Here is a 25,083-nt window from a genome sequence, read left to right as displayed (position 1 = left end):
TTTCGGGGATGAAATCGCTGCTGTGACCACAATCTCTCAAGTGTTTGGCGAAAAAAGACGTGGAGATGTTTATTCTAAAGCACGCTCGGGGCTCCTTTATCCTCGTCTCAAATCTCCTTCCCGTCTGGCCTGTGTATATCCGGTTGCAGTCTTCGCAGAGGAGTTTGCGCACCCCACGCTTGTGTATGGATTTAACTTAGTCCTTCGTGCGGCATAACAGGTTGATTAATTTTGTTTTATTGTAGAATGCCGGTCTCACCTTTTCTTTTGGGAGGACTCTATGTACTTTTAATGACAAGTGGCCAAGAAAAGGGAATCTTTGCCACTGTGGCTGATTTTCTGCAGATGTGGGAGAACTATACAAGGCTAACTTGGCTAAACGGGATAGTTTCCTGTTGTAAAGTTTATGAATTAGCCCTTCTCTATACCCATCGTTCACCGCAATCTGTTTTATGATGCTGAGTTCTATAAGAGTGTTCCCTTTAGACATGGGGATAGAACATGCTCTGTGTACCATGGCGTGGAAGGCTGATAATTTTTCAGAGAAGCAGTACCTAGAATTATGGTGAATGACTTCGTCTGTATAGCACTTCTTCTGTTTTCAATGCTAAAACACTTGTATAACTTAGCCCGTAGTGATCACACCTCCCAGTAATCTCCCTTAATAACATACTACCTTGATCAAAAATTTCCCGGAATTTATTCAGAAAATTAAAAATACAAGTTTATTCATCTAAATCTATATTGTCCCCTTCAAAGTAATCCCCATCGACTGCAACACACTTATGCCAGCGCTTGATCCAATCCTCGAAACATTTTTTATATTCGGTTTTCGGTATGTCCATCAGTGCTTCCTGCGATTTTTCCATTACTTCCTCTCGGCTGCTAAAACGCGTTCCCCGTAATGGTTTTTTAACTCGATTGAACAGAAAGAAGTCACAGGGAGCCAAATCAGGTGAATTCGGTGGCTGTTGGATGGTATTTGTTGCATTTTTCGTCAAAAAATTACGAATAATGATAGCACTGTGCGACGGTGCGTTATCATGGTGCAAAATCCACGAGTTTTCTGCCCACATTTCTGGTTTCTTTCGGCGAATTGCTTCACGCAAACGTCTCATAACGCCCAAATAATACTCTTTGTTTACTGTCTGGCCTTCTGGCAAAAATTCATGATGCACTACACCGTTGTAATCCATGAAAACCGTCAGCATTGCCTTCTTTTTTGACTGAAAACGACGTGGTTTTTTTTGGTCTCGGCTCATTTGGTGAACGCCATTCACTTGCCTGATGTCTGGATTGCGTGTCGTACTCATAAACCCACGTCTCGTCTCCAGTAATGATCCTTTTGATGAATGTGGGCCTCGCAAATCATGTCTTTTGCGACGTCAACACGGTCTCTTTTTTGCATGAAATTGAGGTCTTTCGGCACCAACTTTGCTGCTACACGACGGAAACCCAAATCATTAACCACAATGTCTTGGGCGGATCCATAGGCAATGTTCAAGTCCTCCGCTATTTCTCTGATGGTTAATTTGCGGTTATTGACCAACATTTCTTTTACTTTATCAATTTTTTCACCGACTTTCGATGTCGATGGTCTGCCACTGCGTTCATCATCTTCGATTGACTCACGACCACTTCTGAACCGCTCGTGCCACTGGTAAACGACCGTTTTTTTTAGAGAATCGTTGCCGAAACACTTTTCCAACATTTCCAACGTCCGTGCGCCACTAAATCCGTTTTTTACGCAAAATTTAATACAAGTTCGTTGTTGCAAATTTAAATCCATTTCTGCAATTGTAAAAAATCGCCAACACACACAGAGATAGATGTACTCTTGGCTACGTAACTTTTGCAAATGTCAAGTTATGACACTAAGATTTAAAGGGAATATCAACAACAGATGTACCAATTTAACAAAAAAAACAGAACTCAAATCGGAACGATGGGAGCGCCACACGGTGGTTATTCCGGGAACTTTTTGATCAAGGTAGTATGTTAAGGTGGAAGGTGTGACCACAATGGGTTGAAGGATGACAATTTTCAGGATATCATGATATAATTACCTTATTTTGCTCAAAATTATCGCCAGTTTGACATACTATATATTTTTGGAAAATAATAGAAAAAGATTTGTGAGCAATTGCCTCATGTATGATATCGTTGATGCATGCACATAGTTTTCATCTAAGGCAACATCGTTACTACAATCACTAATGTCACGCGATATGTATCTTGCTTATTCTTCCAACAAAAATATTAAATTAATTAACGACTGCTAGTTCCTATTCGGAGAATCTATGTAAAATAGAAAATTTGTAATGCATATGAATGCATTCGGGTGGCCGGCAGCCAACTACTAACAACAAATGTGCCACCGCAAAAACTACCCTCACCAATACTCCGACCCTAGTCCCTTATCCTGTCATAATATATGCACTATTATACGAGTTACAATAAATGCGTGTACACTAAAGGTTTACTCACCATTCGGCTCAGGGATATTTGATTAATGAAATTTCTACGCTTAGTCAATCGATCGCTGGATCACGAGGAGGAGAGCAGTTCGGAAGACGAGCTTGGGAGGCGTGCACGACTGACTTGGGCGTCGGATTCCACACCAGGCCACAACCAGACCACGTCAGGGGAGCAAGTGATTGGGTCAGGTCGCGTGGCTCCAATAGCAGCCGCCTTGAACAGGAACACTGATCATGGGAATCAATGGTGAGTCTCTCTTTTTGGAGGAAATTATTACAATTCTTGTCGCTTTGGACCTGCCTTTGGTGCCAATTACCCATTCTGAATATATATTTCATTCAGCCTGATTTTTTTTCATTATTATTCTAAAGACCGTCATCTTCAAGAACACGCACGCAATGGCGATATTAGAGAAAAACATTTTTGCGTATATTTTTGGTGAAAAATTCATTCATTGGAAATGTCGTTAATTTTATTAGTTTCATAAATTAAAGGAGGAGAAGTTTTTTGTATGAGTTGAATAGTTTGAGTTCCTAATTGAAGGGAAACTCTACATATGGTATTGTGCTTAGCAGTTTCGAATTTTAAGAGACCCTTTGATCTTTTCATCGAACGCCACATTTGTGATTGAAACCGTTCATCGGAAACCCTAAATATCTTAACTCCTAATTTACGTCATAATTTAAAGTACTGAAATAATACTTTACCATAGGCTGTCTGTTGATAAAGCATAGGGAATTATACTTACTTTACAGGCTATTTCAAAGACAGTTTTTATTTAATTTTCTACTGGTTTAGGTAGGTTTTGGATGGACATAGCCCATACAAATTCTCCTAACCAAAAACAATCTTAAATCGGGCACTACAGTAAGCCCCTCTTTAATCTGGCATACTTTTTTCCTCCATTCATTCCACCCAGCATGCCTATCCTATTCCTTCCCGTTCCTCGTTTGATTGACTTCCTCCCCTCTATCAGAGTCATCAGTCCCCCATTCCAAATCAAAACGCTCTTGATCCATCTTTCCTGCCTACTTTGGATTTCTCTTGACAATCCTTTCTCCTCCTCCACCATGCCTAGCACCTCCTCGTTCGTTTTCCTTTCTGTCCGCTTCATCTTCCGTATCCTTCTCCAAACCCACATTTTAAATGTCTCCAATCTACGCCTAAGATCCTGCTTCAATGATTATGTTTCTGCGCCGTGCATAATTATGCTTTACATCAAAGCTGTAACGAGCCTTTTCTAAACAACTCAACATCTCTGTCATCAACTCTCTCTCCTCCTTATGAAAGTTTCTTTGTTTAACGCAATTCTCCTCGTTATGTTCCTCCTACTTCGAGGATTGTGGTCCAAAACACGCCAGAGATAGGTAAACTGTAACATCTGCTCTATGTTTTGTCCTCCTACTTCCACGTATAACTTATCCTTTCTTTTTCTCGAAAATGGCACAACCTTTGTTTGCAGTATCATTTATAAAAACATTATGAGCAGGTCTGATTCAAAGGAGCCCCTCGTATAAGAATAAATTAGTTTCCAGAAAATTGCATTTATCACTGCCTAGATTAATCAAAATAATTGATGTGGAAGGATTTCAGAGCTTAATAGAAGTTTAATGAAATTCTGTGTATATCCTGCTATTATAGAATTTTATTTACCAGTGTCTGAAGGATTTCCATAGCAAAAGTTTCAAATTAAACTTGCAATTACATTAAAAGTCGCATTGAATTTCTCTATAATTATGTTCTCTTTTGTGTTTAATTCCATCTCATTCTGAAAATGTTGTATCTTCATTGAAATGGTCTCAAATCTAAGTGGCTAAATGACATCATTCATTCATTTATCAGGAATCCTGTTTAGTTAAGAATCAGTTTATATTATTCTTTAATTACCTTTCAATCATTGCACTGCATACTATTCAGTGATAATATGTGTTAGACTACGCAGTTAAATTTTGCCATGAAAAGATAAACACTTGGTGGAACGTGTCCATGTAAAATTATGTTTTGCATGCAGAGACAGAAACAGCTGGGTTGTGAAGAAATAAGCTGATGCAAAAGTTCAAAAGAGTTGAGTCACCGTATTCTCTCTGAATGTGACTTGTGTGTACAAAAAGAGATCAGTTTGAATACCTCTCTTCCGGACCCATCTCAGAACTATGTCGCCATTTATGTCTGGGATTTCTAGGTCCCGCTCTATGTCCACCGAATCCACCATAATGCCTTCATGGGCCTTGAAAAGTCCAAACCGGGGGACACTGCAGCATCAGCGTTCCGAGTCGTCGTGCTATGCAGGAGTGGAAACAGACCACCCACCACTTCCTCCTGTAGTTGAAGCCCAAAAACCAGTTCCACCAAAGAGTCAGCCAACAGATACCACGAACTTGCAGGTCGCCGAGCAAGATGGCCGATCAGGGACTGGTGAGTCTAGCCACAGTCCCCATCATTTTCAAAAGTCCACATTCAGTACCCTGCCCGTCGGGAATTGGGGAAAGGTATAAAGCGTTCGTTATGTTGTCATTCAATATCTTGTAAGTACATGGGCTGCGATAGTTTTTCATCGTTTTGGGAAGTCCAAGTGCCGGCCAGTCATTAAATAGCCGACATAACTAATTTTTCAATCCTTCCCCAACTCTCAGTGTATTGATAAATGTTTACAAACTTGAAGTTTTTCGGTCAGTAAACTTTCAAAAGTTGGCTGACCATCGGAAAACAATATTTAATAAAATTAAAAAAGAATGCGGTAGCTTATATGCCATTTTTAATTCCACACATTTACCATATATCCTCTCTTGAGAGCATTCAAATTGAAAACTCGAATTTCCAAAAGATTATTGCTGACCATGGTGATGACAGGGTTAACGTCCTTTTCTACCAACCGAGAGCGCAGATGTTGAATTACCACCTTAAAATTGGGTGTTTGTGATTTTCTCTGTCCTTATTTCATGGTTATGGTAGGTAAAAGGGTAAACCTCGGTCGTTTTTTAATTAGTGTTAATTTTTTTTAAAATCGAGTTTGTTTGAGTATTTTCTGAGATGCAATTAGCGGTAAAGTGGATTCAGTCGCGATGATATTGATCATCTCCCGGCCTCCACTTTTAAGGGTCATCGAGGGACTTTCACCGAGAGGGCAGCGGTGAGAGCGGGGACTCTGTCGGTTCGTCGGGAGTCAGTCGGCAGGGGACGGTCGACTCCATCGGCGGCCGATCGGCCTCCTCGTCCTCGTCGTCCTTCTCGAGCGGTGGGCGACAGAGGACGTGGGACTCGACAGATGGCGGCGACCCCTCGCACCACCACCACCAACAACAACACCAGCAGCCCCTACCGGCGCCGGCAGCTGTCCCGCAATCCTCGGCCCACCACCACTCGCAGAGGCAGCAGCACCACCACCACAGCCGGAGGCGCAGGTGCTCACGTGTGAGAGGAGTTCGTACAACCATATGGAAGAGAAATTGTGTCTCTGGAGACGGGACTATGAGCGGTTGCCACGTCATGTAGTGTTCGCTCCGTTTCTTGCGAGGGATTTGCGAAGAGATTTCGAGGGGGATGAGAGGGAGGAAAAAATAAAATAGCAGGAAGGAGAACATGAGAGGAAAAATGTGTGCAAGGACGTAATTGAATTGAAACTCATATTATTTTGTGCCTTGGGAGGGATTTTGGCTTAGATTTTTTGATAATTTTTATTTTAATTGATTGGCACTCGAAGTTCCTAAATGAATTCGCTGAATTTGTGAGTAAAATTTTCTTGCGTTCATTCAAGGCGTAATTATTTATGCTTACTTAACCCGAAAAATATTTAAGGATATTATTTCACGAAAGGCAGCAATGGTGTAAATTAGGAGAATATTTAAGTATCCAATGAGGAAAAATTTTTATAAAAAAACCTTTTCTGTGATATTTGAAATAATTATCTGATGGTTAGTGCATTGTGCTTGAACTTTGCCTGCCAGAACTGTACAGCTTAGCTACTTCCGCCAAAGAGAATTCATCCACCTATTCAGGGTGTCCAGCATGCAAGTGGTTTGAATGGAAATAGTCCACATTTCAAATAACTAATGTATTTGTCAGAGAAAGAAGGGCCATGTGGTGAATTATTAATTATAGCTGCAGCAATCAAAATATGTTATTTATTGCTTTACTTCATCTAATGTCAATGGCATTTTTTAATTTATCTCGTCATGTTCCTCGATTATATTTACCTGCTTTAACGCAAGTATATATCTAATGTTTTGCTTCAAATAATGGCAAGAAATAATATCAGCAGATTTCCTCTCAGATTTTATAGTGACCATGTTAATAGTCTGTATAGGTGGTCATTTATGGGGTCAACAGATATTAGATATTAAAAAACGATACCAATTGTTCCATCAAAATTTTAAGAAAAATTATTCTAAAACTAGGACAAATTAGCCACAACTGTGCTTGACTAAGGAAGGGAAGTGAAAGGACTATGAGAATAAATAAACAATTACTACAAAAACGCAGTGATTTGAGCAGCTACAATGACGAAAAAATCTGCTTAATTTCTATGTTAGTGTGTGTCGTGAATTATGAAATTCAGTGTCCAAGCAGAACGGAAATCAACAGTAAAAAAAACAGATTATAATATATTTTTTAAATCATTCTATGTGAAAACTGATCTTTGTTTTCCTCCTCGCATATTAGAGGAGCTTATACCTATTCCAATCTACTGAATAAATATATAAGAATAACACAATATCATATGGGGATTAGTCATTTAACATCTTTGAAGTCATACATCTTACTTGATAGTTTGATGCATAAATTTGTCGAAGTAGAAGATAGCCATTGAAGTAAATATCTTCATATTTTCCTCAGTGTAATTGATACTGATATGCATTGCAACTGGGTTCACCTTCATGGTAAATCGTGTGGCCTGGTAATGCCATATTATGATGGAACCAGTCACAGTGTATATTAACAAAATTGTGGAAAATCACAAAGGGCTATTATTCTTTATCATTTATTTCTTTGTTAATTGGCAGTTATGTCTGTTTAATAATTGATTGTTAATAAGAGACTCTACTGCACTTCATGCTTTGTCTCATGGCAGGACATTGAAGTTTGGAGGCTGAAGCAAATAATGAAAATTCTACCAGATGACCCCTATTACTCATTTATTACTTGTCGCAGCAGAGGGAACTCCACCACATTTGCAGAATCCTCCACGTACTGTGGACAGAGTCCTCATGTGCCCTGAAGTTCCTTAACAGGTTTTAAATGCACTTGGACTGTAAGTGTCAGCAAGTGTTTTTCCTTATGCATTATCTTCCTTGCTACCTACTTTTCAAATTTCACTAATCAGCTCTCTTTAAAATTTTCAAATGGAATTGAATCTTTTCATCTACAAAAATTATCTACCTATTGTTTCTTAATAATGTGAACATGTTCATGTTAGTTGAAAAATATATTCCAGAATAGAGAAAATATTTCTGTTTTCAAAAATGCCTTCTATTTCTTTCTGTAAGTGCTTCACATCCACTTCTTCAGCATTTCTCCACTCTGACAGCCTTTGTTCTCTGATTAGAAGGAATATTTTTGATTGCATAAGATATTTTGGCCTAAAAGCATGAACTTTCAATCTATTTGAGAAACGTAGAAATACTGATTAATCCTATTCTTGTGTTTGCTGGACACTCTGCCATGGTATTTTTTTCATCAAAAGTGTTTTCAAGCTTTAACTCTTAATTAACGATCCAAGGAATAAAATAGCTGAAATATTAATGAGTGTAAGAACAAAATTCATCGGTTTTAATGACCATTGTACTGATTAGTTTTTTTTTTCATTTCTCCAGATATTTTCATTCGGTACTTCTATAGGTGATGGGATACTGCTCTTCTTTCTTAATGAACTTGTGCACTACTTGCTCAGTCTATTTCTTCTGCAAGATTCTTTTCCTTATTGATTAATCCTACTTCATGTTGTCAAGTGCAATCTACTCTGCTTTGACGTAGTCTCTGTTTGGTGCTTTCCTTTGTGAATGGATTAATAATTAGGGACCCCTGATTTTCACTTCATGGTTTATCATGGCAGTTACCATTATTATTTGGTGCTTGTTCAGAATTTTTCTATTTTTGTGATGTTTCACTCTTTGTGCTTATTCATGATTTTTTTCAAAATACCTGAAATGGATCCCCTCAGTGTGTGGTGATCACATTCCTTAAAAGGCTGCAATTTTGTATCTGCAAAATGTTTGACCAAGTGCCTCAAGAAAAAATAGTAACCAGGTTTTCAGAGGTGATGATTTCTTAAGAAAAGCTAAGGCTCTTGCAGTGAATGATTGTAAAAGCTAAAATAATGGCTTTTGCTATAATTTCATTCTGAATTTGGTTTTTGGTTTGGTACTTTCACTTCTCTCCATAAAATAACCAGCAATATATGTATGCAGCCACATGAGGGAGAGATATAAGTCTAAGCTTTTTACTGGAAATATGCTGCCATGTGTGCTTTTTCTTAGCTAATAAGCTCAGTTCATGATCCTGCGTGCGTAAAACCATTCCAATTTGGATTTCTCTACTAAATGTTGACTCATAAAATACTAAGGGTAAAGTGTTTGAGGGAAATTCTAACACAACTTCTCAATAACTACAAGCTTATTAATCTTGAAGTTTTGCCTGTAATAATTGGTAGCTGTGGAGCAATGTAAATCTTTGCCTGTTATTTTGTATGATACATTTGGTAGAAACATTATTCTCCATCTCTGGGGTCCCTAGTTGTAATAACATCCTGGTAATACATTAATCAGCTTTCTTTGAATTCTCATAAAAACTGCATTGCTGCTTAATTGAAAGAACATTAATTTGTTGAAAACAAACTGATAAACCCATGCTCTTTTTATGCTTTTATCGTCTTCTTTTGCATATTTATCTTAATGTGAACAATTAAGACAAATACTATGTTTTTATTTTCAACTAAATTAAATATTCAAACATGGATTTGCTAACTAATTACTAATATTTTGGTTCCAGGTTGTCAGAATCCTCACAGCCCACGTGGCCTGAGTCCCATTCTTTACCAACCAACCCACCTCATGGATATCATTCGCAATCTGGATTACCTCAGCCTGGATATTATCAGCCAACTCCATTGGAGTTTCATCACCAAGATCTTTCATACCCATCACAACAATCTAGACATGTTCACTACTACCATCACAGTAATCAAGATGGAGGTCAATTGCTGCCTGTGGATGGCCATGACCCACCTGAAGATGGTCAGTCATGTCTCTTACTCTTTGGTCAGTTGGAAGCAATTTATAAACACAGAAAAGGCACCCCTGTTATCATGACCACCTTTTTAAATTACATTAATCAAAAGATTTGGGCCTGGATGCTGTCCAAAACCACTAAAGAGGCTAAATTGTGTGGTCAATTCATGCAAAATCTTTGTCAAATCACTGAAATTGATGTGTCTTAATTACTCAGATTGTTTTCACTTTTTCTCTTGAGGGAGTATTTTTGGATAATGATGAAATTATTTCTTTTCATATTTTATGTAATGCCATAATCCACCGCCAGTAAAAAGCTATTGATTTATGAATACAAAGAGACAAATGCATACAATTATACTAGCATGATTTATGTTTTACTACCATATAAAATGTAATGTTACCCATTATTAAATATCTAATGATCTCAAATCTATTTACAGCCTACTTAGGCCTCTTGGAATTCTCTCTGCTATATGACCCAGTGGCATGTGCACTTCACTGCCTCTTACACCGAGCCAAGGTAAAATAGAAAATGTGCATCCAGAATATTGTATGAATGTAGATGCTAATTACAGTCAATAAATACAATAATTCATTATTCTTGCAATATAACGTTTTCAATTAATTTAAATACTACAGGTTCTATCTCAAAAATAAGTAGAATTAATCTGGGAAAAAATTTATTGGAGTTAAAATTCAAGCGGATTAAAGTAAAAATTAACAAAACTCTTCAAAATAGAACTCTTACACATCAACACATCAATGTCAGCACCTTTGCCAGTCACGGTACTCTTCCTAGAAGGTGATGACGGCAACCTAGTTGAGGCACCTTATAATGATCTCTATGATGTTATCCAGCATTCCAAAATGGTTGCCTTTCAAACTAATTTTTATTCTTTGAAATAAAGGGAAGTCCGGCGGTACCACATCAGGGCTGCAGGGTGGTTGGGAAAGCATGGCCACCTTGAGCTTGGCCAGGTTATCAGTCACATTGAAGATGTCATGGTGTAGCCTCCAGTTAGCAAAGATCTCCTTCCAGATGCATTGAACTCTTTTCCACAGCCTTTTGAGGACTTCCATGTAAAACTTACTGTTCACTGAGGCACAAACTCTTTGCGGATAATGCCTTTTGAGTCAAAAAATATTCGGTGCATCGTTCTACTTTTTTGTGAGGCAGATCCTGAATGAGGTTGAAAGATGAAAATAATTTTGCTTCGATAGTGTAGAATTTAGTTTTTATATTTAATTTTAAAATGTAAAATTAAAGTGCTAGAGTGGCTTGATCATAAGTAATTCTGCACTCCTATAAAAGTTTAATATGCAAGAATGAATAAGTACAACTGAAAAGCATGGGGTATTGAATAAGCCATGCACTGAAAGTAGAACAAATATAAACTTTTTATGCATTCAAAAAACAAGAAAGTAAAAAATATTTCAAACTTGAAATTAAGATCTACAGGGTGTGGCAACATAACTTTCTTTTTTGAAAGTGTTTTGCATTTGAAAAAAGGAAGTTATGTCGCCTCACCCTGTAATGCAGCTCTCTAGCACTCTAAGAAAAAGTGATGCAATTTATCATGCAAAAATCCTGTGTTGTCGAGTGAGCACCCATGGGAGCTGAGAATTTGATATAAGTGTTGGCATGAAAATTTTATAAGGTATAGAGTCTTCATAATATGAAGATTTTTAGTGGAGGGGCTTTTACAGACCATGTAGTTTCAAGTCAGTTCAAGGTTTAAATAATGTGAGTCCTTATAATTTTATGAAATTGATTAAAGAAAAGGCTTACCCAAGAGAGGAAGTCCAACAATTGTGATGAAATAAGAAATTTTGACTTAGGATACCATCATGAACTATTCTAGTCTTTGAGACTGTGCTTTGGCCATTCAAATTCATTACTTGAGTGATTTAGTTACAACCTAGGAATTGCAATACTCATCATGTTGATTCTTTCTTTTGCATTTCTTTTATGCAGCTTTCAGTTATCAAATGCAAGATCACAATCAAAATGTGGGAGAGAAAATTTGCCCTATAAAATTTGTTTAGATTATTTGATAAAATTAAAGTTAGGTCAAATTGTTTCAAGTCATAGGAACCATGAAACCCCCAATTTCTCATATAATTCCCCAATGTTTTTTCAACTGTAGGGTTTTTCAGCCGCATGATCTCCATGATTGATAGGGAAAGCCTATTTTTGAATACTTTTAAAAGTAGGACTGCATCACAAAGTTTATTTTAGTCAAAAATCTCTGAGAAAATGATCTTTTGCAAGCAAATTTGGAGTGATGAATGCACTGTGCTTGCATTAAGCCAGGCCACATTGAATACTGCCTATCACTGTCTTACCTTCTTCTTAGCTTCCCAAGGGTAATTGAGTTGTCTTGGAAACCAGTTCCCAGCTTAAGAAGCAATACACAATTGTCGCCCTTCTCAAGTTACTGTTATGCTTTGGGTTTTTTACGCAGGATCTTGTTTTTCATGTCTTTTTCAAAAATCTCTTATGAATAGGTTTTATTCTATGAGACAGAATATTTTTATATGTCATTAATAATGACAATTGTGTCACCTACAGGGCCTTAGAGCCATGGATATTCATGGATTAGCTGATCCATTTTGTAAGCTCTTCCTTCTTCCACGGACATCAAAGGTAAGAATGTTTTACCCTTAGCATTTTAATTTGAAATACTTTTCCAGCATGAGAAATTTTGCTGGGTTTCAATCTCAGTGTCATCCTTTTCTATCTTTATTTTGTCTCCTTGCTTAGAGTCAACATTGATAAAATCTGTAAAGTCTCAATGGCATAGAGAAGTGAAAATTAGATAAGAAGTAAATTATAAGAGTTTTTTCCATGAATATTTATTTTTTCAGTCTCATGGACTTCGTAGTAAAACAGTTCATAAAACAAGAAACCCTGAATTCAATGAAACATTATCCTTCCATGGTGTGACTGAAGCGGATATTGAAGTCATGGTAATGCGGATTGTGGTGCTTGGTGAGTTTTTCAATAAATCACTTTGCTGAACTTTACCATTCTTGACTTTACCTAACTTGAAACCACCATATTGATGAAATTGATAATGAACAGCCTACTTATTGGCATTACTCTGTGAATATTCTCATCAATTGTGGCAACTTGACTAAATTTATTGACATCAATTCTCATTTCTTTACATCACTCTCTAGAAACTGTCCTAATACCTTTAATGCTCATAATGATCCAATAAAAAGTAAAACTGGCAATGTATTCCTTACTTTTTCTAAAATCCCATGAATATCATGTGAAATAATTCAATGTGTTCAGCCCCTTTGGCCATGAGAATAGCTGTAAATTCAACTAGAAGTGTTTAAACTGTTCTCAGGGGGCACAAGAAAGATGTGTACTCACAATGCCCCAGGTTACACTGCAGGACATAAAGATGTAATATGATTTGTTAATCCTAGTTAAAGCAAAAAACCTTCGAGAAAGGACAAAATTCGTCACAAAATGGATGTTATTTAGATTGGGGTAACTTGGAGGCTTTGACACCCCCTCCTCACTTTCCAGAATCAGCAACATAAAATACTGTAATGATAAATGCATGAGTTATTTTTCATATTCAGGAGAATTTGCAGAAAAAAATTTTCATTGCGAGGAAAACTCAAACATCACTTTTCATCATAGGTTTTACTTCAAAGTGAGCATAAACTTGAATAAAATGTAATTTTGTCCCTAATAATGTACAGAATGTAGGCCTTGGAGTAAGTCCCTCTTCTCACATTTAATCTCTTTTATTTAGCTTAGGCACAATAATTTTTTTATACATATATCTTTGTCTTAAATGTCTCTTTTTTGTGGTTTTCTTTATATCTGGCCTACTCAGTTTGTGTTTTCTTCAGAGTAGAAGGTTCTACGAGAAAATTTAAAAAGTGAGCATTGCAAAGATGTACTTGCAAATAAAATTTTGAATCCCTCCCACGTAACTGTCCTAGATCTACCACTCTTTCATGTCCAGTGCTCCCCACAGGGGGTATCCTTCCAAACAGACCCCCATTAACAGCCAACGATTGACACAGAGAGCTGTACTTCCCTTTCCTTTCCCTACCATCTACATTTTAATCTTTTTACCCTTCCACCCTCCCTTCCCTTTCCACTCTTACTAAGTCCCCTCTCCTGCTCTGAAGGTATGTGTACAAAGTCATCTTCAGTGAGGACCACCTGATGGTGACATCCAATGTCAAAACCTAGGTCGTATTCTAAATAAAGTTTGTGTGGAATTATGAAGTTACTTATTTTATTTCAATACATACCTAGGTATCTAGGTACCTATTGTTCTTTCTGTAATCCTTGTTCCAAACTATATGAAGAGAAAAACAATATGAGTCCAAAATGAGAATGGTTATCAACCCAATAAGCAGTTGGGTCAAAATTCTAATGTAGCTTTTTATAGCTAACTCTAGCTCTCCCACTGCTGTTTCTCCTGCTTTATATTGGTAAGCATAAAAGCCTATGCATATATAATGAAATCCACCCCAATCATGCTATTTCTGATATTCTACTCTATTATTAAATGGGCATTGTTATTTAGTTCAGTCTCCTTTTTTTTTTGGATTCCAGTTTTCAGTTACTTTTTCCTGTCATTTGGTCTACAAAGCCACTTTTTTCATCACCCTTGGCCTCTTCAAGGCCTGTGAGTGAGACAAGCATTAAAAACCATTGGGAGGAGGTCTTCATTTTGTTTTGAAAGCTATTAGAATTAAATAAATATATCATTTTCTTTAAGAAATATACTCTTCCAGATGTGTTTGTCCTAAACAGCCTATTACTGGCAGCTTAATTTAATAAGGCTCTGTCAAACCTGTATTGGATAATGTGTATTGTAAAATTATATGCAAATCAAAAACATTGACAGTAAAACAGTTGTTTGTTTCTCTTTCATTTTTTTATGTATCAACAAAACTTAAACCATTCTATTTTTCTTTTTGTCCTGCTGTCATATAACAGATGATGACAAATATGGTCATGATTTTATTGGTGAGGTTCGAGCTCCATTAAAAGGCCTCCGCCCTCAGCAAACAAGGCATTTAAATGTGTACTTAGGACAGCATATCCCGGTAAGTGGTTTGGCTCCCTTGCTCTTAAATCTGTGAGTACGTTGTTTCAGATAGATATAGTATTTGCATGTACATTTGAATAAAATAACTACTGTAAAATCAAAAGCATATTTCTTATATTGGTGGTTTTAAGCCATAAAATTATAAGTTGCAGGAGTTATTACGGAGGGCAACATACAGCAGAGGCTTTTTTTTTCATTAGAGGTAGGTGGGAAAATCCCCGAATTTAGGATTTCATGGAATGGGGAAAGGTGGAGAGAAACTGGACATCAGCATTAGCCTACTCGTAATAAGATTGCAACAGGATAGAAGAATTGCAGTAAACACATAGAAGAGTATCCTTACCTTCTTCTCTCCTGCTTAAAAGATGATTCTACATCAGAAGGCCACCATTTATATAAAAGTTACTTAGATGAGAAGGCAACTTCTCTACTCTCACTTTTTTGAGAAATTTCAATTCATTTACATATCCTTATAAATACATAGAGATGAGTGTATTCATATTTAATTTATGTATATAAATATGAATTTTATACTTTTATTTAGTTAATTATTTTTTATATCCACTATCCACCTATCTTAATTTCACAATTTTCATTGAAAACTGGATGTCTTACCTTTTAGAATTTGTAAACCAATTTTTGTCTATATTTATTTTCTAATTCTAGCAATTATACATATTGCCGTGGTAAATAGTCTGATGCCATTTTAATAATTTAGACACTCAGGGGCCAAGTTTCTTCAGCAGGGAGGTTCAATAACATTCCTCAAGCAAGTCCATTCTAATATCATACTCTGTCGAGAATTTACATATTACAACAGTGTTAGGAGTAGTTAAAGGGAGAAAGTAACTCACATTTGAGCAGAAGGGATGTGCATGCTTAAAATGTCTATTTTAAGAGAACAGAGTCTTTACCTAGCCTGTGGTATTAAATCCTGCTTTAAAGCCCGGCTTCAGGATTTTGGTTATTTTTTCACCAATGATGATATTAGAAAATCCTATTGATGGTAGCAGAAAGATTTAAATTTGAAATGTATCCTTGTAGTAACTTTATCATCTTTGGTTTATTTTACTAAATTTATGTTTTTAATTATTTTCCTATTAATCATATATAGGTTTTTAAACATGAAATTTAAAATGCTAAGAATTAAGTTTTATCTTGTGCTTGCATGCGCCTCTATGAGTCATTAACTTTTCAAATTGATTTTATGTACATATGATACTCTTATTCATGCATGCATTGAGCAACACACAAATGTACTCATATTTGGCATATGTACGTGTGTGTCTGGGTGTGTTTGCAAGCATATGTGGGTATTTATTTAATTCTCTTATTTACTATATGCAATCCTGGTGATAACTTTTTTAAATATCAGTTTTTTTTGCAAATCTTAGGTCACACAAAAATGGCGGCAGAATTCTGATGACAGTGGCAGATACGATGACTGCAGAGGGAGTTATGGAAAGGGAAAACTGTGGCTTGATCAGAATAGCTGGAGTTATTCTGTGGACAGCATAGATGATGAAGACAAAACGCCTGAGGAAGAAGACTGGGAAGATGTTGGGGACTGGGACAGAGGTCGAATTTTACTTACACTCTGCTATTCAACAAGAAGAAGAGCTCTCGTTGTTGGTGTGATCCGTTGCGTAAATCTTGCAGCAATGGACAACAATGGGTTTTCAGATCCTTTTGTAAAGCTGTAAGTAATCCTAAGATAACTACATGCATTCATGTCTGAAAGCAAGTGAATTTAATGAACTTTAAATGGTACATTATTTGAAATCAAGGAATTGGATATCTACCTAAAATGGGCAAGCTTAAATGTATTGTGAGTATTTGAAAACATAATTACATATGTTATTCATCATTTTTACATTGATCAACTTCTCTGTCATTTTTAAATGGCCATGTCCCATAATGACTCTCATTTGATTTGAGCATCTGATCACCATCTCTGTCATCATTATTAATAATTAATCCAAGTATTGCTTTAATACATATTTTATGATTTTAAAAGATTCATTCCAATCCTTTAATTCCTCCATAATACCCATTCACTGATACCCTCTTTCATTTGTATTTTAAAATTTGTCCTTGGTCTTCATCAGTAATTTCAGGGTTAGCATTTAGAATAATGGTTGAATTATTTTTTTTAATTTTATATTATCCATTAGTTTTAAATGAATGTTGCAACATATTGTTGGATGGAATTACAAAGGTATGATGCTGGCAAGAGAAATATCTTTGATTTCTGTCTTTATATATGATAACTATGTTTCTTCCTTACTTAAGTATATTCCTAATAAAATACTAATAATAAGGTGATCAAACAAATTTTAATCATAAATTATTCCCTGTATGTCACTTGTGAAATACATTTAATACTATGAGTAATGTAATTCATTAATATGCATTATCATACTCAACCCATTACAAAACAACCTGCAGATAAATTTGAAAAACCTACATAAATAACAAATATCATTACAAAAATGGAAATTTCAATAAGTGTTTTCTTTAAAAGTTAAATTTTGGGTGGGTTAACACATATTTTTTTCCCAAAAATAAAATCATGAAATTTATTTTGCAGACATTTGAAACCTGATCCTCACCACAGAAAATACAAGACATCCATCAAATGGAAAAATCTCAACCCAGAATTCAATGAACAATTTGTTTTTGAGACCAAAGCAACTGACCTATCTCGGCAGGCTCTTGAAATCACAGTTTGGGACAAGGATTACGGAAAGAGTAATGACTACCTAGGCATGTGTTCTTTCACATTTTTTTTTTATTTAAAAAACAAATTTACCATTATACCTATTTCAAAATGTTTCATAGCTTTCTTCTATGAGGAAATAAATTTTAAAATTCCAAATTAATGATTATAGGAATGGATGAAGGAAGGCTTTCATTGGTGGCATGTCAAAATGTAAAGAATAACACTGAATATTGCCTCATGGTTTTATTTTCGATTATCTCTTCGAGTTCTCTGTTCAACAACTTAAACTAAGCTAGCAAAGCTATGGGCCAATTTTTACTATATTTCTCAATATTATTTGACTTTACAGAATAAAAATCTTAATCTACACTAAAACATTTTTACAAAATCAAGGTAGATACATAACATTGTATTCCAATACAATAGCCACCATGCTCAAAAATTGATATTTCCACTTAGTTCGTAAAGACCTTTTTTATCCTAAATGGTGTACTTGTGATTTTGCCATGATAATATCGATTTCATCACTATTATTTTCATCTCTATCCTCATTACCATAATAATTCATGACAATAATTTGTTTCCCTTGAGAAAAAATGCAAAATTAAGTGAGTCAGCATAATTGTTTTGATTTTTGGGCAAGAAACTATAATACACTTTCCCAGTCCCTTAATTTGTACATCAGGCAGAAAGACCTTTTTGGCCCACTTTTTAATATTATAATGGAAAACAATTCAATGAGTTGTTTTCATCTTATTATATTTGTACCTCAGAAATGCAAGGAGTTAAGTAAAACATAGGGCAACTCCACATATTTAATTAATTGCTACAGTATTATCTTGATTCAACATCAGAAAGGAGACATAAAAACGAGTGCTGTGTACAATCCAATAATATAAAACTTAGAAAATTGCCAAACATGTTGATGAATGAGTTATGGTTCTAAAATGTTGATCACTTGTTGCTGGAAATTCTTGGCTTATATAAACTATCTTTGCTAAAGTGAGAAAATGTATGCATATGAGTCTCATGTAATCATTAATTAAATAATCTACATCTATATAATTCCCTGCAAGCCACCACAAGGGCATGTGGTGGAGGGTGTTAGGTCACCACCCATAAAGGGGAACAAAACCACATGCAAAATCAATAATAATATTTATTTAGAATACAGAGTTTTGCCAATCTGAAATATTATCAACATAATATTGTTCTCCAATATAATTTTTAGAGTGAATCAACATAAAATACCAATATATTGTATGGCTGTAGATTAGCCATTTTTCAATGATTTTTTTTGCCATATTTTCACTGACTTGGGTCAAATTGATCACAAGTACGACTAATTTGTGAAAACACTCTTCTTGGAATTACTTAATATTCTGAATTTTCAGTCACAAAGACATTTTTAGACAGTTATTTTCGACAGGCCCTTCATTCATAAAATGCATATGCAGTTGAGGCCGCATTTGGTCTCCTCCTTCCTTGTCTGACTTATTCTAACTTTGCAACCACCAAAAAAGAGTGTTTCTACGTTATATATAATCACTCCATGTTGATAAAATCATTATTAATTAAATGAACCCTGCAACTATTGATGTATGCTTAACTTTCGGAAGGCGAAACCAAAAGTGTCCAAGTCCCCATCTCTCCCTTGTCTTATACCATCTTGCTTCACAGGTCTTTCACTCTCTTCACCCCTAATTATCATTTCAGCACATTGAGTGTTATCATAATGTTTCAAACATAAGGCTTTGAAATTTTTCTCTACAATTTGAGTAGTTTTCTAACCCTTAAAATTTGAAGCAAAATATAATTTAACCCTGGCTACTTTTAAATCCATTTGAATCCTCTGTTTCGAAATTCATCAGCTATCATGACAAAAAGTGAGAAAATGTATTAAATAGCTTCCATTATTGTTATAATTATTCATGCTCCATTTACAGCAAATTTCTTAATATTTTCATATGCTTCACCTTAAAATTGGTTGATAAATTTTCAATGGTAAAGTTATTTCTTGACAGCATTACACATTTTCCAAGTGTGCATTTTTGAGCATGGTTGTAGTTGATAATCTAGATAAATAAATAACTAGGATATGAAGTAGTCTAGAGAAAACATAATGGACAGAAATGAGGAAAGTAGAAAATTCTAAGCATGCTATGGGAAGAGAAGTGGCTGTTGGGAAAATTTCAAAGAAGGGAGGAAAGTTGGTGCAGGAGACACTGAAAGGCAATTGGATGTTGCAGAAGATGATGGAGAAAGGAGAATGCTGGATAAGAAGATAGATGTAGGAAAACGATAGTAATTTTAGAAGAAAATAGTGGAAGTAGCAAATTTTTAGAGCTTAAGAATGAGTGATTGAAGGATAAGTTGTCGTAATGTGAATTATGGGGTTAAAGGATATTTTGTGTTGTGTAAGATAGGGCAGAGTTAAGTAGAGTTTAATGCCAAGGCCCATCAAACACCTGACTTAATCTGGTGAAATAATGCTTATTAACATTTTTTATGAAAAATAGCTGACAAATGATAGAAAAATTTTCAGTCTTGTTCATTTTTGAATTATGTCCTTTGGAGTAGAATAATGTGTATTCTTCTTCAAAATGAACAGATTAAGATTAGTGCAAAGGAATGAATGAGTGAATATAAGAGGAATGTTTTATCAACCTTTAGCCATTGTTTCTCATACTATCATACTCCCTAGTGGGAGCATGAGTGGTAGAATAAAAATGAGTTGCAATAGACCAAAGCTTTTGCATCAATCAATTTTAAGAGCTAGGCATAAACAGCATAAGCATTGTCATAAACTCAAAAGCTCAGACTTTTGGGAGATTCAGAATAGACAAAAGTTGTGGGAATCCTATTATCTCTGGAAAACACTGTGGTGAGAACGCTAAATGAACAAGATGCCAACAGTTAAGGGACTTATGGTTAGAAAAAGCTAGTACTTGGGATAGCTGGGATATTTATTCCCTCCAAAAGACAGCAATTTGTGTCTCTCGGCTTAGGAAGCAGCAGGGAAGGAGTCTGGCACATTTTTTCAGTTGCCCTCTCAGAAAGCCTGGGAGATACAAAGTACATGGACTCATGTTAGATTACCATCTACTCTTCCAAGATTAAAATACTATTTGAAAGTTGGAAAATTTGAAAATGACTTAATTGCTTAAAATTTAAGAAGAAATGAAAAATTGGGCTGGAATCTTTGAAAGTGAGCCAGGAATTTAATAGCAAAATCAGGAATACAATATAGGACTTGTGAATTGCTAAAGATAGCAATGTTCCATTTAATTGTAAGGTGAGTTCTTGTTTGCTGTATCCTATTGAGTTTTAATAAGCAAAACTTACTGGGGCTAACATTGATGATTTAAATGGCATGAGTCTGAATGAGGGATGATTTACTAGGTATAACTAATCAGTTTCCAAACATTTGAGGAAAAAATTGGGAAAATAATAATCTGTGAGTTGAGAAAATTAGGGAACATTTGGGAATAGTAATCAAGAAAATTAGTGATGACCAGTACAATTACATTACTTCAATTTAACGCAACTCTCATTGAGCACACGTATTGGATGAATGAAAATAAACTCATTCCTAAAGGCCTTCACCATCACCAAGAACTACAGTGAACTGTGAGAAGAATTGGCAAATTAGACTATAATGTTAATAATTTTGGTTAATTTTTTGTATGTTTCAGTAAATATTTCAATTCTTGAATTGTACTCCACTAAACCAAATAAAATGTACATTGTCTATTTTAAATTTACCATATATTTTGATTAATCTTTATTTGACCCTTCAAGCATCAACTTCCAATCATCGAGAAGATTTTGTTCTAGTTTTTTCATTGAACAGACAATTTTATGTTTCTGAAATTCTGAGATGGCTATTTTGACTAATGTAAGTGTACATAATTTTAAAGATGAATAATGTTTTATCATAATTTTCTAATTATAATATAGAGCCACTATTAGATGTACTTTTTTGAGACATGAAATTTAAAAATACGATTAAGACTTTTAAGTTTATATCCTATAGCATCCTCCTTTTTTCTACATTCTTCAATTCATTATGAGGTCTTATTACTTTTAGTAAATCAGGTTTGGTGTATTGATGCATTCAAATATAAAAACAATATTACATCCATTTAGGTGCCTATACTGGTTTTAGATACACAGGTACCTAAATGTATTTGTTTACATACATGTTTAAAAGTTAGAGAATTGCTTAAAAACCATGAAAACCATATAAAAGTGGTATAATAAATTAATATCTATAGCAGTTTAAAAGTGTGTATGTTTAAACATACATTCCATGATCTAAAGTCCTTATTTTATATAAGAAATAAAACAATGTTTATCATAGCTATGAATGAATGATACATGAACCATGCACATTTTTAATTAAATATTCTTTCATTTTCCGATTCAAAACAGGTGGCCTTGAGCTTGGTTGGAAATCTAAGGGAGAGAGATTGCAGCACTGGGTGGATACAATCAAATTCCCTGACAGGACACATGAGCGCTGGCATCATCTCTCTGAAGAAGTATTATCTGACTAAGCATACAATAACTTTCAGTTTTCTAGTGTACATATTGTATAATTTCCTCTATCATACCAAACTTAGATCATATTAATTGATTTCAATTTTTAATGCATTCACCAACCTCTATTATTTCTAGTGGTGATGGACTAGTTTCAAAGGCAAGAAGTGCAAACAAATTGAAACAGCTTGATTTACTTACAGTAAATCACTCATTACTAATTTTAGCTTTATTATCCTTTTCTCTGTTACACATGCTCAAGCATTTGCATTTGTGCTCTCACACTCTTATCATTTAGGAATGCATTTTTATTTACATTTACCATAATTCTTAGGTACTTAATTCATAAGCTGTTTTCTTTTTAAGTTCTGATGTTGCTATGCTATTTTTGATATTTTTTCAAGGAACCCATATTTGGTTTAATGCCATCCTTGGCTATTTTAAAATTGTCCTTTCATCTTTGGCAATCAATTGTGCGTTTAAAGAATAGTTTACATATTTTGGCTTCTTTTGCAAGCAAACTTTAACTGTTGAAAGAAAAATTATGGATAGAGATTGATGATTTTACCTACATAAGTTGAGATAGTTGCACACACATTGAACCAATACATGACATTAAATCAAATTTCTACCAGAGAGATTCTATGTGAAAGTTGGTTAATTTTTAGCTTGCAAATGAAATAATAGCAATTAAAGTAGAAACTTGTTATCTTGAATATGAATTCAAGACTTAAATAAACAAAAGTTGTTATTAAGCAGGAAGCCAAAAGAGAGATTATCTAGAATTATTGTTGAGTAGGGTTCTTCTTTGTCTAAATTTGAGCATTGCAGTTCAATGTACCTCATTTGCAACAAAGGAATTACATTACAATTCATATCATACATTTCATAAGCATGGCAGATTTAATTCACATTCAGGCTAAGTGATTAGATGGGATCTGAAGGATGCTAATTTGGAACTACAACTATTTCCAAGTGGGCAATTCATTTTAAAGACATTGGCAAATATTATATTGGTGATATTACTCAATGCCTACTCCACACCTCAACATTTTTTGAAGAGGGAGAGTCATTATTTTAATAATCTACATAACACAATGTGTTTAGACAAAATATCATTAGTAAAGCAGGCTAAAATGTATCAAAATGTTCGGCAGGTTTACATACAGATCATCATATGAATGCTGAACATTAAAGCTTATGTATTGCACCATCACATTGACCTGTAATCCTAGGTTTTCTTGTTGAGATTTTTTTCCCACACAATATAATTACTTATTTTTTGTTGTGCAAATGTATAGTTTCCTTAAAAAGGAAACATACATAATTGGTACAGCAAAGTCTTTTAATGACCTTCATGCATTTGATTGCATGCTAATAATTTTATCAGTCAAGAAAATTTTGGAAGTCAATGAAAATTTGATGTAACTGCCAGAAATGCTGTAAAAGTTACTTTTACTAAGTCATCCACTGATGTGTACTGAAATGCCATTTATCAATCTTTTACCGCTCACTTTTTTAAATATCACAAGTTTGGTAAATATATCAAATTAATCACAAACATTCTTCCTCCTCTCAAGATCAAATTTCATGCTTACAAGTGAACTTCCCATTTACAATTGTAGATTTTTCCAGCTTCAGAGTAGTTGTTTCTAATACAAGCAAATAGGAAGAGAGTGCTGCTGAAAAAGAAGAATTCAAAAGAGTTGTAGTACATTCCCTTCGGCGAAAGCTCATTTTTCCCTTCCTATGTAATAGTCATAGTCACCTTGGGTATGATAATGAGTGGGATGTAATCTGATGATTTACTATCCCACTTGAATGGGGATAGAATGCATGCAATCACTGCGATGTGTAGGTATTTTCATTGAACTCAAAGTAATTCTAACAGTTCTGGTAATGAGATTCATGGGTAATTTCAATCCCTCCCAATAGTTTTTTCCATTATTACCCCAGTTATAGATTTGTCATTTAATCTAGTTTTGCAATTTAGTCCCTTTCCCAGTCTGTAAGTTTATGAATTGATGATGGATGATTCTTATCCAGCTTATTCATATTGTTAAAATATGAAAATGCTGAGAACACTGAGCCATGTTAGCAGCTTGCATGCGCCAAATGTTGTGATACGGGTGAGTGAAAAGAAAATTTAATGAAACATCTTACATTAATTTAGACCAACTAAATTTGATATTTCTATTTTTTTCAAGACACATGATTACTGTTAATATTTATTCAGAGGAGACAACCTGGAATAGAAATGCTTAATCTTCATGAGGTTACCGGTACTGAATCACTATACTTCTCAACTTCTAACCACCTTTTTCCCCTTTTGGCTTCATCTTGTGCATTTAAAATGATAAGAATGTCAGATAAGTTGGTCAGTTACCATATTTTGTTATGATTACAGTATTACTTCATTACAACTACATTCCATGAAACATCAATACCAAGAATTGAACATACAATGACATTTCTCAATTCTATAGAGAGAAAGGGATATATCTATTATTGCATGTCTTGATTAAATGGCAAAGTACAAATTCTTCTGGGCAGTAACCAAAGGAATAGTTTAATTCACTAAGTGCAAAAGTCATACTCAGATTACTTTTTCTGGTGTTTGAGGAATTTAGGTTAGAAGTGATATAAATAAAAACTAAAAAGGCTACCAATTAGCCATAGTTTTAAAACAAAGCAAAGTTAAAATTCTATCCCGGTTCTCTATGCTCCCAATGTGTCTAGGTCCATGGCTACCTCAATTAAGAGATATGCAAGCTTTAAATCTCCTTTCAAGTGATTTGCAGGTTTTGAATCTCATCTGTGAATTGAAATTCGTCTACATTCATATTATAAACAGTGACCTCATTCAAAGGTCCAGATCTGACTGCCTTTTTGAGCTCTATTTGTGAAGACCAATACTAATATATGCAATGAACTGTTTGCATATGAACTTCATGGTCTATTAGTGAACTTTGAAAGTAGAATTCCTTCTTTGATTAAAACTCCTCCAATATACAGGGTGTGG

General features: G+C 34.9%; 1 protein-coding gene across 1 annotated transcript in view; it reads left to right on the top strand.

The window, feature by feature from the left end:
* Nucleotides 1–22,136, top strand: part of Rph (Rabphilin) — a 157,556-nt gene extending 135,420 nt beyond the window's left edge. Inside the window, exons 7-17 of the mRNA XM_071591913.1 lie at nucleotides 2,532–2,724; nucleotides 4,661–4,893; nucleotides 5,576–5,879; nucleotides 9,463–9,707; nucleotides 10,145–10,224; nucleotides 12,277–12,351; nucleotides 12,573–12,696; nucleotides 14,686–14,795; nucleotides 16,192–16,496; nucleotides 17,388–17,563; nucleotides 21,954–22,136. Coding sequence (XP_071448014.1) covers nucleotides 2,532–2,724; nucleotides 4,661–4,893; nucleotides 5,576–5,879; nucleotides 9,463–9,707; nucleotides 10,145–10,224; nucleotides 12,277–12,351; nucleotides 12,573–12,696; nucleotides 14,686–14,795; nucleotides 16,192–16,496; nucleotides 17,388–17,563; nucleotides 21,954–22,078 — 1,970 coding nt within the window. The 3' untranslated portion in view covers nucleotides 22,079–22,136. The remainder of the gene's footprint in view (nucleotides 1–2,531; nucleotides 2,725–4,660; nucleotides 4,894–5,575; nucleotides 5,880–9,462; nucleotides 9,708–10,144; nucleotides 10,225–12,276; nucleotides 12,352–12,572; nucleotides 12,697–14,685; nucleotides 14,796–16,191; nucleotides 16,497–17,387; nucleotides 17,564–21,953) is intronic.
* Nucleotides 22,137–25,083: the final 2,947 nt, after the last annotated feature.

The sequence above is a fragment of the Hetaerina americana genome, unplaced genomic scaffold (assembly GCF_022747635.1).
Source record: "Hetaerina americana unplaced genomic scaffold, ioHetAmer1.1.p SCAF_5, whole genome shotgun sequence".
NCBI lineage: Eukaryota > Metazoa > Arthropoda > Insecta > Odonata > Calopterygidae > Hetaerina > Hetaerina americana.
The sequence above is the reverse complement of the archived record's forward strand: the minus strand, read 5'-3'. Positions and strand labels throughout refer to the sequence as shown.